Raw genomic sequence first — 24,392 nt, 5'->3', positions numbered from 1 at the left:
ATTTGCAACACAAAAGTAAAACAATAAGGGAGACCACATGTACCTATATCAAATGGTTAAAACCAATGAAACCAGTATGACACATCCACGGCAGATAAGTTGGTAACTATTGTTTTTCACTTCTAACTCTTCTTTTTTATTGATATTCAACTCTACTTGTTTGTGATATTTTTCTTTTTGGTAAACTTTTTAATTAAATTATTTACTTTTGATAACTTCAGCAGAATGAATGCATAAAGAAAGTTAAGATTATATCCCTTTCTTTTGTATATCTCTCAACTCTCAAGTATATTCCAAGTTAATATGACAACTCATCATTTAAAATTATCTAACAAATTCTACAAGAGCATATTATGAATTAGAAAAGTAAAGTCCACATAGAATAAGTAAAAACACTGGCTGCTTAATATATGCTTTGGTGGGTTTTATATTTCTCCTCTATTTCTTTTATATATTTTCTACTACAAATGTGACAAGTAATAGAAGCTTATTTTTCTACTGCAAATTAAATGTGACAAATAACAATCATCCATATCAGAAAGCAACAATGTGCAGTTCAAATTTCGCAACACTATAGCTTTGTACCATTGCTATTTGACAAACCCTAACGCCAATTGCAATGACTGATAAAACCTTTGCTGATTAAACAAACCCTAATGCCAATTGCAATGACTGTATTCAAAATCAAAGTCGAGCATATATAAAACCCAGCTATGCAGCATCAAAATCAAATATACCTGATGTGAAAATCAAAATCGATTCGAACTCAGCTATGCAGAATGGGAAGATATGGGTTGCAGAGTGGGAAGAATGGGAAGATATGGGAAGGTACGGTGGCGAACAAGATTTGTTATCTTCGCGTGTGAACTTTGTTGCTGAGCTACGGTGGCGAAGAGAAGAAGATGATTGTAGGATGAATGTGGTTGCAGTGAAGAGAAGGAGATGAACGTAGGGCTCTACGGCGGCGATTTCGCGTGAGAACAGTAGCAGAGCGAAGGGAGATATGGGTTTCGTTAGCTTAGAGAAGAACAGTACTGAAGGCAAATAGCGTGTTTTGTTAATTTTGTTTTAGAAATTTTAATTTTAAATTAGCTACTAGAGCGCTTTTCAAAAGCGCCTTTGTATCCCCTTCTACACCAGCGCTTTTTGAATAAAAGCGCTTTCGTATCCCCCCCCCCTTTACCAGCGCTTTTGAAAGCGCTTTCGTACCTCCCCCCCCCCCCCCCCCCCCCTTTACCAGCGCTTTTTGAAAGCGCTCTCGTACCCCCCCCCCCTTTACCAGCACTTTTTGAAAGCGTTCTCGTACCCCCACCCTTTACCAACGCTTTCTAGAAAGCGCTCTCGTACCCCCACCATTTACCAGCGCTTTTTTCCCTTGTTTTTTTTTTGTTTTTAGCGAAATCTATAAGAGCGCTTTTTCCTAAAAGCGCTCTCGTAGGGGTGCTGCTAAAGATTATATTTGTTGTAGTGTCAAGTCATTTTGTACAAGTTTACTTGAAGCCGAGATGATCCATACCACCTACGTCACCGGAATGAGCGACTTATTCTTCCGTAAATGCTGAGACATGGCCGGATTATTTTGTTGATAGGATGCATAAATTCAAAAAATTGAACCACATCAAAAAAAAATCGAATGCAGAAAAATCCAAGATGAAACCACCAAGAAATTTAGCCGACGGACACTTGTTTTAATTTGTTTTAAATTTTGAAAGTGTAATACTCACTTTTTAACATTCCAATATAATTAATTTTTAACATTACAATATACTCACTTTCCTTTTTATTTTGTTCTGCTGCAAAAAAATGTAACAGCCAAAGTTCCATTTTGAAGGAATTATCAAGTAGTTTCTAGCCTATTTTGAAGGTTTAGTCTTTAAATGAGCAAACTAATATGAAACCAAAATTTTGTTCATTTTGAGTAATCTTAGTATAGTAAACCAATTTCTTTTACAAACAGAGAAGAAATCTCTCAATATATATCCCACTAAAATGGTCATCAAGCATCAAACACCAACTATAACATCATGAGGAGAAACACAAAGTTACATAAACAAAATGAAAATCTTTTTTCTCAAAGCTTCTTTTCTTTTATGGCTGACTCTTGATAAAATAACATCTAAGCCTCATACAAGCAAAAATTCCTTATCGTTGATATTGAATTAAAGTGAAAATGACTGATTGTATGATATGATCTTCACATGCACAAAAAAAAAAAAACCATAAATATAAATTATCATATCAATCAAAATTTGGAGTAAATTCGCGATATCCACCTCAAAGGATATGCATCATCAAGTCCATAAACACCATTCAAGACAGTAAATTAGGTCAAAATCTATTCTACAGATTTGCATCATTACCAAATGGAATTGTTTCAAGTTCACCACCATTCATCATCATGTCCATGTCATTATTATTCATTGCAATTTCATCATTATTAAGCGTGGTTGGGTGTGGTGGCGGTGGTGGAAGATGGCTGTGACTCATCATTGCAGTTTCTTCATTATTAGGCGCGGTTGGTGGTGGCAGCGGCAGTGGTAGTAGCAGTGACTGTTCCATTTGGATTTGATTTTCACATTGATGAATATTACTGTTTCTATCATCTGCTTCAATCCTTCTGCCAATCTCCTTAAGATTCTGATCAATCATCCAAGCAAGATGATTCAAACCAGCCACCGACATATCCTTCTGCACCACGTTCCCAGCACTGAGACATTCAAACAAGAACATGGTTCTCTCTTTCTCTCTGTTGTCTTTCCATTGCTTTTCAAATTGCTTTTCAGCCTTTGAAATCCTTTCTTGCAGAAAACTCTCCTGATTCACCATCTTTTTTCTTTGTTCGAACTCAGACTTTGTCATGAATTTCGAAAGCACATTTTGTACTCCGGACGCCGATGGCCAGATCTCAGGTTGTGGATCGTAGGGGCCATAAATTATAGCACAAGCCTCTACACCACAAAGGGTTGCTAGTTCGTCAACCTTCTTCACTAAACCCTTCTCTCGATTCTTGTATGTTGATTTTCTTGCGGTATCATTCTCAATGAAAGCGAGCTTCACCTTTTTTCTAGCCATGGTTTTGACAAGAAAATAAGATGAAAATCGATAAGAAAAAAGAAGAAAGTTGATGGTTATGATTTTGTTTTCTGATAAATGTGTTGTATATATATGCCAAATTTGATATACGTACGATGCATATGTTTATTTTCCAACTGGCATTTTCTTTCAACGGTAAAATGCCTCTTTATGACATTTAATTTTTAACATTTTTACAAGGATGTATCTAGAATATAAATCTCTACATTCATGTACGTAGATTTTTTATAATATGTTTGGGATAATTCATAGTATTTATCTACGCTGGAACCACGTACGGGATATTTCATAGTGGAGAAGGATTGGAGATTGTTGGGCTACACGTGACATAAAGGGTGGTGGGCTTCTTTGGATTTTTTTTTTTTTTTTGCATTAATATGCAAAGGGAGGTTTGTGTGGTATTGAAAGGAGATTGTGGTGTTTTTATTGTATCATTCTTTCATAATAAAAATCTATTTTACTATTCATTTGTAATATTTCAATTTTTTTAAAAGTTGTGTTTTATTGGAGTTTTTTAATCAACTATTAAATTTTTACTAGTATACATTTTTATAAGTAATTTGTATTTTCTATCGTATTTTTCATCAGAAATATGTATTTTTATCAGGTTTTTGAAATGTTTGATAAAAACTCATGTTTTTCATATGTTTATCATATATTTGGTCTTGAATTGTTTTCAAAGATATATCCCCGGATTGAGGTGAGTCAAAAAAATGTTGACATTTAGTGGACATGTTTAAATTTGTTTGAGTTTATAACGATGATGCAGTGGCCGGAAACAATGAAGGTTGGATTAGGGTTGGGCGAATTGTTGGACTTGAGACTTCACACACAAGAGGGGGTAAATTGTACGGTTTGAAAAAACACAAGTTTTGAAAACTTTTGTCAATTTAATCAGAGATTGAAAGTATTTTCTAAGTCTAAGCAGCATAAATAACATAATAAAGTGCGAAAATTAAAAAGTTAAAGGAAGAAGAGAGACACCAGGAATTATAGAGGTTCTGTCAAAACAAAAAGGACATATTCCTCTCTCCAAGATTTGGTCTTGAGAGTTTCCAATTATACTTAAGAGCTTTTAGTAGGAAAGACTCGTGAACCCCCTTATACAAGGAAATGGTGGTTGTCCTACAACCATAATAATACAAGAAGATATATATGGCTTTTGCGTCTTTTTCAATTAAAGTGATCAAGCTTCCTTCCCAACTGTAGATTAAAGACACCAGTCTTCTCTCCACAAACATGAACCTTGTAGCAGTTAGTCTTCAAGTTCTAAAATATATCTGAGCTGAATTTGTTTAATAAGATTACCAAATAACCTCTTGAGATTTTAACCGGGTTGATCTTAAAACCTATCATGGTTTTAACGAGCCTAACCATGAACCAATGTAAGATCTTCAAAGCTAGATGATCTTCCACTTAAATATATAAACTAGTAGGAACTGATCACACAATCCCCAACCATAAGCTTTTAACAAGTTTATCTTTGAATCACATATATGATCCCTAAATGGACAATATTCATCCAAGGTGCATGAACAACTTCCTTGGTGAACTTATACAATGCTACCCTTCCAGAATTACAATAAACATCTCACTCACCAATGGAATTTTCCTCAAAAAAATTATTTGGCTATAAGAACTAGTGAGAGAAAGTGAAAAATAAAATTTAGAGTGTGTGTGTGTGTGTGTGTGTGTGTGTGTGTGAATATACAATCGAGTTCTGGATGGAATGAAATGGGAAATGGAACCTCTATTTATAGGCTTGAGATTCCCCAAAAAAAGAAAATAACATTTAAGCAAAAATAGTCGTTATTAATCGATTGGGTGAATCAATTAGTTTATTCAAAGCCAACGATTATAAGTTCCCAAAAAGGATAGAAATTATATATAGTCGTTGTATAGAATCTAGGTGCATTGAACTTGCCTTGCGCCTCAAATTTTAGTTGATCTAATCGATTGACATTATGTTCTAATCGATTAAATATAGTTAAAAAAATTATGCCTTTTTGAATTCTATCATCCTTTTTTATACAACTTCTATCTGTTTTTCAAAGCATTGATAAAACATTTGAGAAAAAATTTCCTTTTGGTAAAACATTCAAAAAGGGTTTTTGTGTGTGTGTGTGTCCGCGCGCTTATAGTCATATTCTTGTACTAAAAATCCCCTTTTGCTTTTACAAAAGGCCTAAATTAGGAGTTTAGCTCATTCTACAAGCTTTTAACCTGATATCATCTTTTGTGCTGACACTGCTTGAGATCTCTTGAGACTTTAGATGATTTCACTTGGTTTGCCTTCTCCTTTTGAGTAGTCAAATTATTCAAACCTTTACATGAATGGTTTTCATCTTTTATCCTCTTTAGTACTCTTTGACTTATCCTTTGTTGTACTCTTATCATGATGAAGTCTTTTTAGTATTTTACTTTGAAGTTGTCATCATTAAAAGAAAACCTATTGCTTGTCCCATGATTTTTGTAATTGACATAATTTTACTAAAACATGGTTCTTATCCGATGTTGAGCAAGATGATATAACATCTTGTCCTACTGTCATAACAGGTTCTGCTGTTATATGTTTTTTGACAGATGTTCTGCTAGATGGTGTGACATCCTACACGAAAACATCTTGCTAGTTCAGACTGGTTTTTTAACCTTGAAAGATTTAATTGAAAAATATGAGAATCTGGAATATTCAGATAATCATTACAGGCGCAGGAAATCAAGGGATGATTATAACAAATACAGATTAGTCTCTGTTGTTAGAAAAATAATCTTTGAGATTTCTTTTAGAAAACTAAGATTTGATTTTATTTGTTCCAAATTTGTGAAAAGATCTTGCAGTTGTTTTCATATTGGAGAAGATTGAATTCAATTTAAAGTCCAAGCCCATTCTACAAGATTCTATAAAAAGGAACTTGGGAAACCTAGTTTGCCAAGCATTCACGTGGGTGCAATAAGGGTTGTTGTTTTGGGAGTCTCTGAAGTTTTTGTGTGTTATTTTCTTTTTTGTCACTCATGTATCTTCTAATACATTGAGGTGGACGTGTGTTCTCCCTCTTTAAGCCTTTAAGCAAGAGATTTGAGTATTGTTCTTAATCAAAGCTTTTAAGCAAGATCAAAAATTGTTCTTAGTTAGGGTGCTTAAATAAGTATTTTATATTAGAAAGTGTAATATTTCTATTTGGGTTCCCTTGGTCACAAAGTGTGTGACTATTTTATCACTGCGGTGATTAGAGGTGGGATGTCGACTTCCCAGGTCTAGATGTCGACTTATAGGAAAAATTAGCACTAGGTAGTGATTAGGCAAGAAGTTGTAAACTAGGGGTGTTTAGGCTTTAAACTAATATTGCTGATAGTGGACTTCCTTTCGAGCTTGGTAGCCACCAGATTAAGTGTTGTTGCACTGAATTGGGTTAATAATTCATTGTATTATTTATCATTCTCTAATTTATTTTCTAGTTTTGATAAGTGTGTTGTAAGTCAGCAGATGTAATAACATTTGTCTTGATATTGTGTGTTGTTACGACATCTGTCTTGATATCTGTAGTAAGTGCCATAATTTCAATTGGCATCAGAGCAAGCACCCATTCTGTCTATTTGGTGAGCTCCAGGAAGAATATTTTCTGGTACTATGGATAAAGAAGGAGGATACAACAATAGACCACCTCTATTGGATGGTTCTAATTATGACTGGTGGAAAGTCAAAATTATTGCTTTTCTAAAATCTATGGACATCAAAGTTTGGAAGGCTGTTTTAAAAGGATGGGAACATCCTGTTGATAAAGATAAAGATGGGAATGTGTCCTTAAAACTTGAAGAAAATTGGTCTGATGAGGATGATAAACCTTCTCTTGGGAACTCCAAGGCCCTAAATACTCTATTCAATGAAGTAGACAAGAATGTTTTCAGGTTGATAAACACATGTGTTGTGACCAAAGATGCTTGGGAAATCCTCAAGACAACTTATGAAGGCACATCCAAGGTAAAACTGTATAGGCTCTAGCTTCTCACTTCCAAGTTTGAAAATATGAAGATGAATGATGACACTATCCAACAATATCACATGAAGATTGTAACAACCCATTTCTACCTAACGAATATTATAAAAATCATAGTTATAAAATTTCAACAAACACATGGGATGCCACAATTCTAACTTAAATCAACAACCATTAATCACAAGTAAAACAGATACATAACACTTAAAACTCGGATGAACCGATAACAACATATTTTTTATCTTTAAAAACAAACCAACTTTCATTAAATAAGTAGCGGAATTACAATTTCAACTTAAATGACATATTAACTTGTCCAACTTGAAGGATAGAAAAACACTTAGAAAGGGGAGGTTTGAATAAGTGTAGTCTAAAAACTTGAACGATAAAAACAATTTGCACAGTTATTTTTATCCTGGTTCGTTGTTAACTAAACTACTCCAGTCCACCCCCACGGAGTGATTTACCTCACCTGAGGATTTAATCCACTAACCGCAACAGATTACAATGGTTTTCCACTTAGCCCACGACTAAGTCTTCTAGAGTATCCTGATCACAACCTGATCACTCTAGGAACAAATGCTTAGACACAAGCTAAGACTTTCTTAGAGTATCCTGACCACCACGTGATCACTCTAATTACAACTGCTTAGACACAAGCTAAGACTTCCTAGAGTATCCTGATCAACACTTGATCACTCTAGTTACTTACAAATTAATGTAATCAATTCTAAGAGTATTACAAATGCTTCTGAAAAGCTATAATCACAACAGTGATATTTCTCTTAACGTTTAAGCTTAATCTCACTAATATATTACAACAGCAATGTAGTGAGCTTTGATGAAGATGAAGTTTCTGAGCTTTGATTTGAACAGCGTTTCAGCAAGTTTTTCAGAATAAGTTCGTTCAGGATTGGTTAACCTTGCTTCTCATCAGAACTTCATATTTATAGGCACTTGAGAAGATGACCGTTGGGAGCATTTAATGCTTTGCGTATTCCGTACAGCATTGCATTTAATGTTTCACGCTTTTGTCAACTACCTCGAGCCTTGTTCACGCTGTGTCTACTGACGTTGCCTTTAATAGCTTCCAACGTTCCTTTTGTCAGTCAGCGTAGCCTGCCACCTGTACTTTCTTCTGATCTGATGTTTGTGTATACAACGTTTGAATATCATCAGAGTCAAACAGCTTGGTGCATAGCATCTTCTTGTCTTCTGACCTTGAAGTGCTTCTGAGCGTGATACCATGAGAACTTCAGTGCTTCTGCTTCTGATCTCAAGTTCTTCTGATGCTTCCATAGACCCATGTTCTGATTCTGCCTTGACCATCTTCTGATGTCTTGCCAGACCATGTTCTGATGTTGCATGCTGAACCTTTTGAGACAAAGCTTCTGAGCGCTGATTTGTGCATACTCTTTATATATTTCCTGAAAGGGAAATTGCAATGTATTAGAGTACCACATTATCTCACACAAAATTCATATCCTTGTTATCATCAAAACTAAGAATATTGATCAGAACAAATATTGTTCTAACACAACTGAAAACAACTTCAAAAACACAAAATACTTATCAACATATTCATCTTAAAATTCAGCAACTAATATATATTAACAACGATAAAACAACAAGCGTTCATCCCCCCGAGTGTTACGTATCAAAGCAACCAACACCTGACTCGAACTAATGAAGGTAAGCAGCCTTCACTCTGGATTACCTGCACGTTACCAACATAGGGGTAACATTCAAACAGAAGGGGTGAGATATCGAACCATATAATTGAGTGTATGATAAACAATATATTAGATCATATTACATAAAATTTCCACTTCAACAACTTTCAAACAACATTCATCACCACAAAATTATCAACATAATATAACGACTAATTTATCATCACAACAACTCGGGATGTGACTCGTACAAAGCACATGCATGTGGTAGCAATGGAGCAAAACTCCCAACTTAAAAATCTACCAATTAATAGAGGCATCAACAAGGCATAAGCCTTCAATTTAATAACAAGGCATAAGCCTTCAATTTAATAACAAGGCATAAGCCTTCAACTTAATATTTGCCAATCTAGGCCAGCTTACTAAGCATCAGCTCCAACTTGATATGCTATGAATGAGACAATAATGAATGCAACAACAAAAACAACAACAAATCAACATTGGCATAAGCCTACAACATACAACGACAACAACAACAATAGCGCTACAACGATTCAACTTTGGCATAAGCCTATAACTTGATTTTTATTGCCAATTAATAGAGGCAAAACAACAACAACAACAACAACTTATCAACAACCACAACATAACAACAGTATCAACAATCATTAACAACAGCATAACAACAACAACGCAACAACAATAAAAACTACATTGGCCATAAGCCTACAACCTATCATTTGCCAATAATCAAAGGCAATTCAACACCACCTGAAAGTTCACATTTTTCAGCAATTATACAACACACCGAATCAACCAAAATATGCTACAAACATTCCGTAATTATTCAGACGATTCAACTATACCAGCCAATTAATTATCGGTTACGAGTTCTACTATTTCTACTTAGTAATAAGGTGTCGTATTAAATTTCTGTTAAATTAATTAAATCTACTAGATGCACTATTATTAAATATTAATCCAAGCCAGTTACTGATAATTTCACTACTCTTCTGCTATTTAATCTCCAGAACTATTACCACTGTTATTACTCTCTCTATTTTCTAGTTACTTGTTATCTGCTACTGTTAGCAATATTTTCTACTATGTGCTATTTTTTCTATTTCTCTATTGCTTTACTTTGTTAATGTTATGTTACCATACTTAAGTCATGGAGAGCTACTCCTTACAAATTAAATTAATAACATAAAGTATACCATGTACTATCCACTAATTAAATTAAATAATTAAATTAATACAACCACGTGCCACCTATTAGTCTTGTCCCATAAAATAAGTTATAAAAAATGGGTGGTCCCCACCATCACAAGGGGGTGACCGCCCCCACCTTTGATTTCCCAGGGAGCACACGCTTCCTTCCTATACCATGGGGTGGGCGCCCCTTCTTCTTCTTGATACAGGGAGAAAGCACTCCCTTTCCTTAACATGGGGGGTGACCGCCCTCCCTTCTTCACATAGGGGGCGGGCGCCCCCTGACCCTTTTTTTTCGTCTTCTTCTACTTACAACAGTTCTCCTAATTTCAGTTATCCATTGATCACATACCAGACCAACACAACAACAATTTACAGCAGCATAAAAATTATGCCCGATCAACATACAACAATTTCTCACCAACAATTTATTGACAACAACCAATTTTCAGAAAACAACCATTAATCATAGTCACAGCAACACAATATTTATACCACATCAACATATACAATATTCAGCAACTAATTCATCGACAATAATTAATTTTCGGGATCAACCACAACAATCAAACACACACACACAGAAGCAATTTTACAAACCCAATCCCATATACTATTCATCATATACCCTATTATAGAGTCTGAACCTCACCCTTACCTTGAATTGGAGACCGCTCTATTCTACCGGTTGAACCTAGCTTTCACTGTTTTTCCTCTTTCTCTGCAACCTCTCACGAACCCTTTTCTCCACTCCTTTCTCCAAGATTTTTTCTCTTTTACTGATAAAACCTAAACCTTTTACTACAACTTCTAATTCTATTTTATTTACTAAACCTCATAATTTTTATTTCTCTTATTGGGCCTAACATTCACACCCCACCTTTTACTACCACCATCACTAAATTAAGCCCATATAATAAATCTAGTATTACTCCAATATTATTTCTACACCTTAATCACCAAATAATCAACTAACGACATGACAACTTAAATCAACATTTCACAACAATTCACAACTTCGACAATTATTTCAAAAATATTTTGAAAATATTTAGTTAGATAATTAATAAAATATCGGCCGTTACAAAGATTCTTGAAATTGAAAATGGATCTAGTGCCTTGGGAGAAAAGATGTTAGTAGAAAAACTTGTAAGGAAAATTCTTAGGTCTCTACCTCGGAAATTTGGCATGAAGGTAACAGTCACTGAAGAAGCTCATGACATGAGCTCCATGAAGGTTGATGAACTTGTTGGCTCACTTCAAACTTTTGAATTAGATATCAATGACAAGTCTAAGAAAAAGAACAAAGGCATAACTTTTGTATCCAGTAGTGAAGATGAAATAGGTCAAGATGATTTAGATATCGAGGAAGGACTATCCAAAACAATCGTGTTACTTGTGAAGCAATTCAATAAAATTTTGAAGAGAATGGATAAAAGAGGAAGACCCGGTGTCAAGAACATCTCATATGAGATCATGAATAATAATGATTCTCAGAATGATACCAGACCTGAAGAAAAGTTTAATCAAAGCAATGGCATTCGATGTTATGAGTGTGATGGATATGGTCACATTAGACTAGAATTTCCAACTTATCTCAAGAATCTGAAAAAGGGATTGATTGTATCTTGGCCTGATGATGATGATGATGATGATGATGATGAGTCTACTACTGAAACTGCCAAATGTGTGATGACTCTTTCTAGAAAATGGACAGATGAAGTAGAATCTTGTGATGAGAATGATTTGTATAAAGATCTGAGTGTGTCCTACAAGGATACTTGTGTCAGGTGTGAATAAAGTATCAAGACAGTAAAATAACATAAAAAGATCATTACTGATCTGGTGATTAAAAAGAAGGAACTTTTGTGTACTGTCTCTCACCTACAAAAAAGGTAACTTTCTTAAATTCCAAGCTTGACAAGCTGACAAACTCCATGAAAAGAATGAACAATGGAACTGGAACGATACAATAGGCTGAAGACACAATAGTCAAATATCACTCTGATATTTTAAAAAAGAAAAATTCTGTAGAAAAGTCTTTTCCTGCTCAAAAGAAAAGAATGAACAAAATGTCAAACCACATGTTTCAACATCTTGGCAAACTCAATGAAGCTCCAAATTTCAAATCCTCCACTTGGAGATGTCATTATTTTGGTGTGTATGATCACATTAAGCCTTTCTGCAACAAATTTCTTGAAGATCAAAAGTCTTCAGCTCATTCTAAAGCAAGTCAAGTCAGCAAAAAGTGAAGTGTCAAAGAAAGAGATGTCTACCTAATAGCTTACACCACCTTGAGAAGAACAAAAAGAGAAGACTGATATTTTGATAGTGGATGCTCTAGACGCATGACATGCATTCGCAAATTACTTGCAAATCACCATTCAGGTGCTGTTAGATTTGTTGATGGGTTTAAAGGTGAAACTAAGAGAGTAGGAAAGCTGATGTGTGCTAGATCTCCAAAGTTACAAGATGTTCTTCTCGTGAAAGGACTATCAACTAATCTTATTAACATCAGTCAGCTATGTGATCAAGGGTTGTTCTCCAAGTCATAATGCTTAGTCAAATATGAGAAAGATGTTATCCTTATGAAGGGTATAAGAACTAAAGACAACTGCTACTTATAGAAATCTCAAATAACTTCCACATGTTCAACAACCAATAAGAATTAAGTAAAGTTATGGCACCAGAAACTTGGCCACCTTCAGTTCATTAGAGTGAAGGACATCAGACTTAAACGAGTCATTAGAGGAATTCCAGGGCTCAAAATTGATGGAAAACAAGTTTGTGATGAGTGTGAATTTAAGAAGACAACCATAATGTCACACCCAATGTTGCAACCTCAGACTACCTCCAAAGTGTTGGAACTTCTTCACATTGACCTAATAGGACCAATGCCAATAGAAGGACTAGATGGATTAAGGTATGTTTTTTAGTGATAGATGATTTTTCTGGGTTTACATGGATAAACCTTCTTAAAGATAAATCAGACATTCTTGATGTCTTTGAATTCTTATGCGAAGAAATTCAAGACGATGGAAATGGCAAGGTTACTAAAGTTATTAGTTACCATGACAAGGAGTTTAAGAATGAAAATTTCTCTTAATTTTGTATTTCATAAGGTATCAGTCATGATTTCTCTTCACAACAAGATGGAATCATTGAGCAAAAGACTAGGGCGATATAGGAATCAGCTGGGATCATGCTTCATGCTAAACAAATGCCTCAAGAATTTTGGACTGAAGCCATGAATATTGCATTCTACATTCATAATAAGGTGACCTTGAGAGGAGAAAATTTAATCACTCCTTATGAGTTATGGAAAGAAAAGAAGCCTACAGTCAAACATTTTCATGTCTTTGGAAATAAATGTTATATTTTGATTGATAAAGAGTCAATAAGAGGTGAAGGAATATTTCTTGGATATGCTACACAAAACAGAGCTTATAGAGTGTTTTACTCTAAACATAAGTTTACAAGGGAATTTCTAAGTATAGTTCTTGATGACTCAGCCATTGAAGAGGAGACAGATGTTACGAACGATGTCGAAACATCTCATGTGCAGACTAATGAAAAAGTAAGAGATGAAATCTGTGAATTCACAACCATTGAGTCAATAAGCTCTCAATCCAACAAATGTATCTTTACTAAAAAGCAGACAGAACAATCCAAGGAACTGATTTTAAAAACCCTATTAAAGGGGACATCACTGAGTTCAAAAAGCAAGTATCAAACGTTGATGGATGTTTTTCCTTGAGAGATAATCTTTTAAATGTTGAAGATCTATTTTGGGAAACAAGAAGAGGTTTCTCTGAACTGAAAAAACAGATGTTGAAAGATATTTATATCAAACATAATGCCTTGATATTTCACTGTACTGATTTGATCATTACCAGATATCTTATTCAACATGGTTGGAACAAGAATCTTGATAACAAACTAAACATGAATTTTGTCGAAGGAAAGGTCGTTACTCTGGATCATATGGACAACAAGGAAAATTTTAATATAATGTTAAAAACAAATCAAAACATGATCAATAGAGTTGGAATTTGCACTATTGAAGAGTTATAGCAATTACAGACATGGAGGAATGCAACTGGTACTACATCTTTCCTCTATTTTCTTAGGCTGGTGAAGCCTACTCAAATTTCTATGGACAAGGGATGGAACAGAAGGTCTCAGCAAGACAACCACAAGGAATGCATAAGGCTTTTTGATAGTTGCGAGAGATGGAAGACCACCTAAAGGTGTTCTGATATGTGTTTCCATTTGATTGTGTGTTTCAGCTGTGTTTATGTGTTGCTAGATTGCAATATTTGTGTGCTTCTATTTTTTTACATTTACATTATTTTTGTCAATTTTTGGCTAAAAAGGGAGAGTAAAGTGTTAGTATGTTTTATTGTCCTGATGTTATAAAACATGTTACAACATGTTGTTGGCATACATCTTGACTGTTGTGTTGTTGCTAAGGGAATAGTAGCTATTATGGTTGCTTGTTGCATCAATTTAGGGGGAGCATGATAGTCTGTCATGGTGGTTGATTGTGTTGCTGCTGGTACTAAAGACTGAAGACTGGAGATTGAAGAATGTGTGCAAGATATTCGGACATCCTGCTGAATATGAGGCTTTATTTATCTTCTGCTGCATAAGCCTCTGATGTGTGAACTTAAATTGTTCATGTTTTGGTGTCCCTTTGAAGGGAAGTACTAGTTCTGTATGAAAAAAGGAGTAATGGACCTGTCTATTTGTATAAGATCCAAAGAGCTTTGAAGAAGAAGACTTTTGTGTAACTGTTATGTATCTTTGATTTATATTTGCAATTTGTTTTTAAATTTACACGCTGTTATACCGCAAAATTTACCCACATCTTTTTCAGAAAGAAGGCAACAGACTTCTGTCTAAAAATTGGGAGTTTCATATAATCTTGGATTTTATTTCATAAATATCCTGATTTCATGAATACTCAATTTTTAGAATTTTTATTATACGGTATTTTGGCTCGCTGTTGAATTTATTCTTACACAAACGCCAATTACTGTTTATCATTTCACACACGCTGTTTATTTGAGATTTATTTGCAGATAAATAGTACTGACGCAATTGGTACAGAATTAAATCTTTTTGCAGGCGCAAAGTCCGGGGATTCAGACTGTACTGGTAACAAGTAAATTATTATTAGTTTTTGTTTCCCACTAATTTTTGTACTATATTCTATTATTTTCAAAATCTTTTCCTTTCTTTTCAAATCTCTTTCTTTTAAAATCAAATCCTAACTTTATTCTACACATCTCTCTTTTTCAAACCCTACCATACACTTTCTTTCAAATCCTACTACCACTCAAATTTTCCTTTTTGTACGGAATCACTTCATTCCCCAACGTCTCTATCCTTCTTTTCACTCTATAAATACCTCTCATTTTTTCCATAAATTCTCACATCAAATTTCAACTCATCCCTCAAATTTCTACCTCTTATTTATTTTCTCTTCTTCCCCGGCAAAATGGCAAAGAGGGTGGATACACTGTTTCTTATAGTCATCACTGTTTCTACGGTGATTATGTCTTTCTTCTGTCTGCATAGTCCTGAGAAATGCGGACCTGCGATGTTTACACTTCCGATTATCTATATGCTGTTGTTTATAGCATGGATTTTTAATCGTCATTTTTAAAGTTTGTCGTATCTTTTGTTTTCAAATAATGTACCGTTTATTTGCCGTACTGTTCATTATATTATGTAATATTTGTACTGTCAGTATTAAATGTTGTATTATTTGTCGTACTGTAGTTTAATTATCCAGATAATATTTTGTGTGTTTTCTGCCAGTTAAATATTTATTTCACTGTGCATTAAATATTTTTTAAGGTTATTATCGGTAATTTCGTTCGCGTACAGTATATTTATTATGTATGTGTTTTTTTAACCACTCATGTAAATAAATTTTCACCATTAACACAACAAAAAACAAAAAGAAAAAATTAACTTTGACTGTTGAATTTTTAATTTAACTGCTACGTTAATGCCTGAACAGTCAGTTGATAGTCAAACCCGCTGACAGTGCAATTCTCCGTGTTTTGTACCATCAATCAAATCAATCTTTTGCATTTCAAAATTCTAAGATTTTTTTTCTAGAAGTCTTCTGAACATCACATGATCAACAGAAACTCAGCACTGCACAAAAATCAGGTACGGTCAACTATCTCCTACACGAACAGTCCTTAACTAGGGTTTTTGTTTTTTTTAGGAGAACAAGTTTTTTTAAGACCTCAAATGGATTTCATGGATCTCCATATATCTCAAAGTACCACCATACAAATTTTCAAACTTCAATTCGCTCAGACGCACAGTCAGCGGCTCAAACAGTCAACAGACGACCAGTTTGACCGAAAAGTCAACAGACAGTCAAAAATGAAATTTTTTGTCAACATCCATATTTTGTCAAAAGATTCATCATTTGATCATGGGTTGATCATAATTCATCAAGGAAAGATCAAAAATCAACAAAACCCTAAGTTTCAAAAATAGGGTTTTCTCCTAAAAAGTCAACTGAACTTTGACTGACCATAACTCTCTCCTCATTCATTCAAAAAATTCCAACCAAAGCTTGTTTTGAAGGAAATTCAATTATATTTCAAATGCAATTGGTCCCATGGTCATTGGATTCACCATTTGAAAAGTATGAGCTCAGATATTACAGGTCATTTTCAAAGTCAACAAAAAGTGGTTTTTTGTCAAAGGCCATAACATCAAGATAACTTCTCCAAATGAAAAAAAGTTTCCAAAGTGGCTTGTAGAGGACATCTTGAGGTTTCTAAAAAGTACAAGAACTCCTTCATATGATAAAAATTGAGGGATTTATGCCTTGTTGAAGTTGGCTATTTTTTGGGAAAATGCATGAAATCAACATTGATCAAAAATGTTTTTTTTCCAAAAGGGGCCAAGTTTACATGATCCAAACATGTTCCCAATAATGTTAAGGGCCTCCCACGACCAACCTAAGGCCCATAACCTTTTATTTCTTTTTTTGGTTTAATTTTATTACATTTAAAATTAAATTGAAAAAGAAATGGTGCAAGACAATGTTATGTAGCTTTGATCTTAAGCATGAGTCATCAAGAATCATTCAAAGCTCTGCCCCAAAGAGATGGTACAGCAGAAGGTTGAAGAAAATTAAGCCATGGTTGCTTGAATTCAAAGCTACATATTATTAAAAAGTCAAAAATTCAACAAAGCCATCAAAGCTTCTTAGCTTAGTTTTTAAGTACTTCTATGGCCTATAAATGAAGTAGAATACTTCATTAATGAAAGAGACACGAATTCAGAACCATTGCTATGCTTGTAATACACTTGTAACACACTTGAAATTTTGTAAGAAATTTAAAATTCGAATTTTAAGTTTCAGTTAGTTTCAATCCAAACTAAGTATTCAAACATCATCTCTGAACTTCATTGAACCTATCCAAATAAGTTTTAAGCATCAAAGCCTCACAAATCGAGCCACACAAGCCACGGTTTGTTCAAACATAAATCACCTCATATCTGGTCATTCATGCATGTTTAACAAGATATAGACATATATTTGAGTTTAGTTTATTGTTCTGATCGTTTCTGGATGGTTAATTGAAGTTTGGTCACGTATCCATGAAGATACCATTTTAGGGTTCTTCAACTCTATTTTGGGGTTTTTCGTTAGAAGCAAAATTAGACAAAGATAATGGCATGATTGAATTCAGTGGATCATGACGAATAGAATGGACAGGTCGCAAAAAAATTTTGTGCATGTTTACCCCTATTCGCTATTTTGCAGGGATGAAGTTCATCTATTACAGCGTTTTTTGGCAAAAACGCTGTTAAAAGTGAAGGCTGGAGGTTGAAGACGAAGGCGTGGCGCCATCTGATTGGCCAGTTTGAAAAACGCGCGTTTTGTTTTATCCTTGGATCTGGTGCTTCGCTGACTAGGCTATTTCCATGTGCCACGCATTTATGACCATCAGATCATTCTGATTCTCTCATCTAACGCTCCTTGTCTTGCAGGTTCACCATAGACCCTAGGGGTTTGCCACACTGAATCATATAAATTAGTATTTTCTTAATTAATTTGTTTTTTCTTGCATAATTAATTAAAAATACCTTCAAAAATCCAAAAATAATTTTAATTTCACTTTTAGGTTTATAAAATAATCTATTATTTTTTGACATAATAATATTTTATTTTTCTTAATAATTAAAATATTTTGTCTAATTAATTAGTATATATTTATATATTTGCTTTTTAATTATTTCAACCAATCAAAAAATTAGAAAAAATTGTTCTTTTTTATTAAATTTAGTTTATATATTATAGACTAATTTTGTACATATTTAGAATATTTTTCTCTTTCAGTTTTAATTATTTGTATAATTGTTTATATAATTATATGTTAATTTAACTTATTAATTTTCAAAACAACTTCAAAAAAATCAAAAAAAATTAGTTTTTATTTTAAAATTAATTAACAAGCAATATGAACATATTTTAGACTTAATTTTTTAGGTTTAAATTTTATTTCTAATGCATAGCATTTTAATTAAATTAATTATGCATTAATTCTAATTAAAATCAACCATCCAAAAAACCAAAAATATTTCTTTTATCTTATTGCAATTTAAATTCCTAGATAAAGTGTATAGGTTGTCAAATTCATGTAAATAGCGTAGTTTACATTTCCCGCATAATCGATGTAATAGCGTAGATTTACTTTCCGCATTTTACATTTCCGCATTTTAATTCCAGTACATATAAAACTGCGTGTATGTCAAAGATAAAAACCGAAGCGTTAGATCACTAACTTCAAAGATAAAAATATCTGAATCAAAACACAATCACACTTGCACCTCTTAGGGTAATCCCTCTGTTACTCTTTTCAAAAATCCAAATTCTACTGTTTCAAATGCAAAATCGAACCTTTGTTTACATCCGGTAAAAGGAGAATTTTCTAAAGGAAATAGGAAAGGACCTTATAAACTTAGGGTAGACCTCCTAATTGCTTGCTCAAATCAAAACAAACAAATGTCTCATATATCATTGTTTTTCAAAATAAAACTTTCAAAAAAGACAATACTTGGTATATATCCAAACAAGGATCATTACGAAGTTAACGTTCTTTTTTTCAAAACATCCTTCAAAAGGTAAAACACTTTGTATACATCCGCACAAGGATCATTATAAAGTCAATTTACAAAATGAATTTTAAGACCACATACAAGCATTTCAAGGCAAGACAAATGATTCAAAACAAGTGAGCTAAGTAATTAAGAGCCCATGGATAACCATGGATACAAAGGGTGCTAATACCTTCCCTTTGTATAACCTACCCCCTTACCCAAAATCTCTTAAAGGTATTTTTCTGTTTCTTTTATAAACCTTTCCTTAATTGGATAAAATAAAAGTCGGTGGCGACTCTCTGATTTTCAAAACTCAAAAATAAAAGAAGAGTCAGTTCGTATCTCTCACACGAGAGGTAGTAAAAAACCGAGCGCACGACAGAACTGGCGACTCTGCTGGGGATTTCAAAAAACAAAATGTTTTCAAAAGGGGTTACCTTAGAGTGTAGATCACTTCGATGTTTTCAATTGCTTGTCTTGATTGTTCTATTTTTCAAAGGTTTGTTTGGGTATTTACTTGTGTGAAAGATTCTAACCCGAATCTCGAGATACCTTAAGTATGTCACAATAAACCAAGGAAACTGTACGGCATGTACCGATACGGTTGATCTGGTGGTCACCGTTAGTGCGACACTTTGGTTTATACTGATATCCCTTGAAAACGATCAAGGAGTATGTTAGGCTTCCGAAATGTCATTAAACACTAATTTGTCTTAGAACCTTTAGTTGAACTTGACTTGTGGCCTATTAAGTGACTGGCTTTGAAATTGATCGAAGTTAGTTATCCTCGAGGAATGTTTTGATCGGCCGTCCGAGCGCCGTATTGAGATGCTGTCTCCAAGGATCATAGAACCCGAATACTATTTTAAGACAGGTTTTAACCAACTCAATTTCAGTAGGGGAGGGTATCACCTATCAACCTCATGCAAGCCTTTAAACCTAAGGCTATTTGTTTGATTTGTTTGTGTTTGCCACATGTTTGACATCATGACATCATAAGCATCATAAACATATCATTTTCTCACTAATCATTTCAAGGATCGAAGAGTTTACCTTTGTTCTGTTTTTACAGGTAATGGCTCCCGCTACCAGAGATTATATCCGAATCAACATCTTGACAGTACCATCTGAATTAAAGGATTTAATATCAGAATTTCCCAGAAATGCTCAATTCACTAAAAAGCACGGTCACCTACTCCATTTGGTTACCTCAAATTTTGAAGAAGACATGATACGGGTCCTTTTCCAGTTCTTTGATCCCGAACATCATTGTTTTACATTTCCTGATTACCAGTTAGTACCCACTTTGGAAGAGTTCTCTGAACTGATTGGATTACCTGTTCGAGATCAATTACCTTTCACTGGTTAAGAAAGGATTCCAAAACCTGAAATCATTGCTGCTGCCTTACATTTGCGAAAGTCAGAAATCGAGTCTAATTGGGAAATAAAGAGTGGAGTCCAGGGTTTGCTTGCTAAGTTCTTAATGGAAAAGGCTCGATTACTACTAAAAAACAGAAGTTACCTAGCTTTTGAGGAGGTTGTGGCTCTTTTGATCTATGGGTTGGTTTTATTCCCTAATCCCGACGAGTTCATAAGTGTGCACATTATCAACATTTTCCTAACCCGCAACCCGGTACCTACCTTGCTGGGAGACATACTACATTCTTTACACACTCGTATCATGAAGAAACGAGGAACTCTTATGTGCTGTATACCACTACTGGCTAGATGGTTTACATAACACCTTCCCCGATCAGTGTTGAGAAATGAACAAAGGATGCAATGGTCTCGCAGGATTATGTCTTTGTCTCATTCAGATATCCGGTGGAACAACTTCTTTCAAAGAGACATCACTATCATTGACCATTGTGGAGAGTACCCTAATGTGCCACTCCTTGGCATCAGGGGAGGCATCACTTATAACCCCTCTTTAGCTTTGCGCCAATTTGGATATGCGCGAAGAAACGGCCCTCATGACATAATTATCCGTGGCATTATGTTCGACTACGAAGATGATTCCCAAAGATATCGACGAAGGTTTATACGTGCTTGGGGCAGTGTCTACAAAGTAGAAAGCAAAACTTTAGGACAATGGAACTCTATTCCCATGGAACCTTACCTCAAATGGGTGCGTGCTCATGCTCAGAAACTCATCATGCCATATCCCGCCATTCTACCTGTGACTATTGAGCCAGAAGTCGAAGGGAGTGAACCTCGAGTTGTTCTACATCCGGACATGCCAACTGACCTGGAAGAGCTGCAGAAATCTTGGGTTCAACTAAGAGAAGAAAGAGACACCTTCAAAGCACACTGTCAAGACTATGAGCGGAAAGTGCTGGAGCTCACCAGACAACTCCAGGAAGAACAGCAGATCAACACATTCCTGGGAGCAAAGAGAAAGCGTCCATGGGAGGCTTGAGGAATCCTTTATTTTCTTTATTTTGTAAAGCCCGAAAGAGGCAAAGAAAAAAAATAAAAAAGAAAAAAGAAAAAAAAAAGAAAAAAAAGAAATAAAGAAATAAATTGTTTGACTAATAAATGTTTGTTTCTCTTTTTAACAAATCTAAATTCTAAGATCCTTGAAAACATTGCATATGCATTTCATTCATAAACATTGCATAATAGGTTCACATGATGGGTTTCTCATCTCCTCGCTGTTTATTTCAGTTAGAAGAGATGGATTCCGAAACAAGCGTCAAGAATCTCGAAGCACAGAACGCCCAAGTTCAAGTAGCAATTCTGGAGCTAGCAAAGGGGCAACAAGAACTGAAAGCCCTGGTAATCAAGAAGAAAAAGAAGACCAAAGGATCTGCAGGCTTAAGTCACCTTGCAAGGAAGGTCAAAATCCCAGTCAAAAGGCCCAAAAAGGCACCGATCCCTGAAATAGTCGGTGAAGGTGATCGAGAAGACAATCACAGCAACCAGGGTTCTGCCAAACCCTCCCTCTCTTCTAACGAAGAAGATTATCATTCCGAAGACGAACAGGGTGATGACAAATACTAGTTGTTGGAAGAACGCATGAAAGCTATGGAGATACAAAAAATACCTGGCTTAGACTTCAATGATCTTGGGCTAGTCTTAGATATTGTTATCCCTCCAAAGTTCAAAGTTCCTGTCTTTGCAAAGTATGATGGAGTTTCTTGCCCAAAACTACATCTGAGATCCTATGTGAGGAAGATACTACCTCATACAGCAGATAACAAATTGTGGATTCATTTCTTCCAGGAAAGTCTGTCGGGTACACAACTCGAGTGGTACTACCAGCTGGAAAGTACAAAAGTTCACACCTGGGAAGATTTGGCTGCTGATTTCTACAAACAGTATCAATACAACGCTGATCTTGCACCAACCCGTACTCAACTGCGAGGCATGTCTATGGCACCAAAAGAAAGTTTCAAAGGGTATGCACAAAAGTGGAGAGATCTAGCTGGAAGGGTTCAACCACCCTTATCTGATCACGAGCTAGTCGACATGTTCATGGGCACTTTAACTGGCCCTTTCTACAGTCATTTGCTGGGAAGCTCATCATCAGGTTTCACTGACCTGATATTAACTGGAGAGCGTGTTGAAAGCGGCATTCAAAGTGGAAAAATTCAAATAGGCTCCTCCTCTGGTACTACAAAGAGGCCCATCAGTGGGAGAAATGAAGTCAATACAATGAACAGTCAGAAAGGTCGCAAAAATGAGCATCACCAATCCGTAGGGGCTGTTCTGATCTCTGCATCCGCACCTCAAAAAGATCAACCGCCGAAGTATACGCGTCGACCAGATGCACCAAGAAGAAACTTCACCAGAATCAATATGCCAATCTCTCAAGCATTGCAGCACTTGTTAAAAGCAAATCTGGTCACATTGAAAGATCCTCCAAAGAATGTCAACACTTCCTCTCCGAGTTAACGCCCCGATGCAACATGTGCATACCATTCTAACTGTCCAGGACATGACGCAGATCACTGTTGGACCCTGAAAAATAAAATACAAGACATGATAGATGCTGGGGAAATTGAGTTCGATCCTCTAGAGACTCCAAATGTCATCACTGCACCTATGCCAAAGCACGACAAGACCATTAATGCTATCATAGACACTGTTTATATCTATGATGTGAGAGAATTGTCAACTCTGCTCCTTGAAGTCAAAAGAAAGCTAATCCGAGCTGGTTACTTTCCAGGTTGTGACCCTGATTGCTTTTATTGTGCACACCTACCCAATGGTTGTGAGAATCTGAAAATAGGAATTCAAAAGTGGATGGATCACCGTATCATTATGTTTGAAAGGCTCCCTTCTATGGACGTTTTATGCGAAGTCTTTTCAAATGGGATGAGAATAGAGGACGTCTCAGTGGTTTCTAACATACCATTAAAAATCCCTACCAAAACTCCTTTCAAAATTTCTGCTGCACCCAAAGTGGCATCGGTAATCATTACCAGTCCGGCTCCATTTCCATACTCCTCAGACAAAGTTGTCCCGTGGAGTTATGACACTAATGTTTGTGTCCATGGAGTTAAGCAAGATACCTTGACTGAAGAGGCCATGAATTTTACTACTCCAACTGTTGATAATATTGTGGGTACTAGTAAGATTACGAGAAGTGGAAGGATCTTTTCACCTGAAATTTCTCCAAATGTTGCTACTAATCCAGTCTAGGTCCCAGTTCCTAATCAAGATATCAACGCTCGAGGCAAAGAGCCACTAGTTGAACCAGTTCAAGTACCGGTGGAAGTCACTGTTGAAGATCCGTCGAAACAAGAAATGGAGGAAATATTGAAAATCATCTGCAAAAGTGATTACAATATTGTCGAACAACTGGGGCACACTGCTTCAAAAATCTCAATGCTGTCTCTGCTAAAGTATTCAGAAGCTCATGCCAAGGCCCTGATGAAGTTCCTGAAATCTGCACATGTACCACAGGAAATTTCAGTCGATTAATTCGAAAATTGTGTTGCCAGTCTAACAGTTAATAACGGTCTCGGTTTCTTTGATGCTGATTTAACCCCTGCTGGGAAAAATCACAATAAAGCCCTGCACATCTCTATTGAATGTAACGACACTACTCTGTCTCATGTGCTGGTAGACAATGGTTCCTCTTTGAACGTGTTACTAAAAGAAGTACTGGAAAAACTTGACTTCGAGGGAGTTGTGTTACAACCAAGCGATGTTGTGGTAAGAGCCTTCGACGGGTCAACAAGAACAGTGTACGGAAAGGTGAAGCTCCCAATCAGAGTGGGCTCTCAGATCTTTGATTCTACCTTTTACGTAATGGAAATTCACCCAG

At 35.3% G+C, this 24,392-nt stretch overlaps 1 protein-coding gene across 1 annotated transcript; it reads right to left on the bottom strand.

Moving 5' to 3' along the window:
- Positions 1-2,303: 2,303 nt before the first annotated feature.
- On the bottom strand, positions 2,304-3,083 carry LOC131626803 (agamous-like MADS-box protein AGL80). Its single transcript, XM_058897638.1, has one exon. The coding sequence runs from the start codon at positions 3,070-3,072 to the stop codon at positions 2,341-2,343; it is 732 nt and encodes a 243-aa protein (XP_058753621.1). The 5' UTR covers positions 3,073-3,083; the 3' UTR covers positions 2,304-2,340.
- Between the last annotated feature and the right edge of the window lie 21,309 nt (positions 3,084-24,392).

This window comes from Vicia villosa, unplaced genomic scaffold (genome assembly GCF_029867415.1).
Source record: "Vicia villosa cultivar HV-30 ecotype Madison, WI unplaced genomic scaffold, Vvil1.0 ctg.000325F_1_1, whole genome shotgun sequence".
Classification (NCBI taxonomy): Eukaryota; Viridiplantae; Streptophyta; class Magnoliopsida; order Fabales; family Fabaceae; genus Vicia; species Vicia villosa.
The sequence above is the reverse complement of the archived record's forward strand: the minus strand, read 5'-3'. Positions and strand labels throughout refer to the sequence as shown.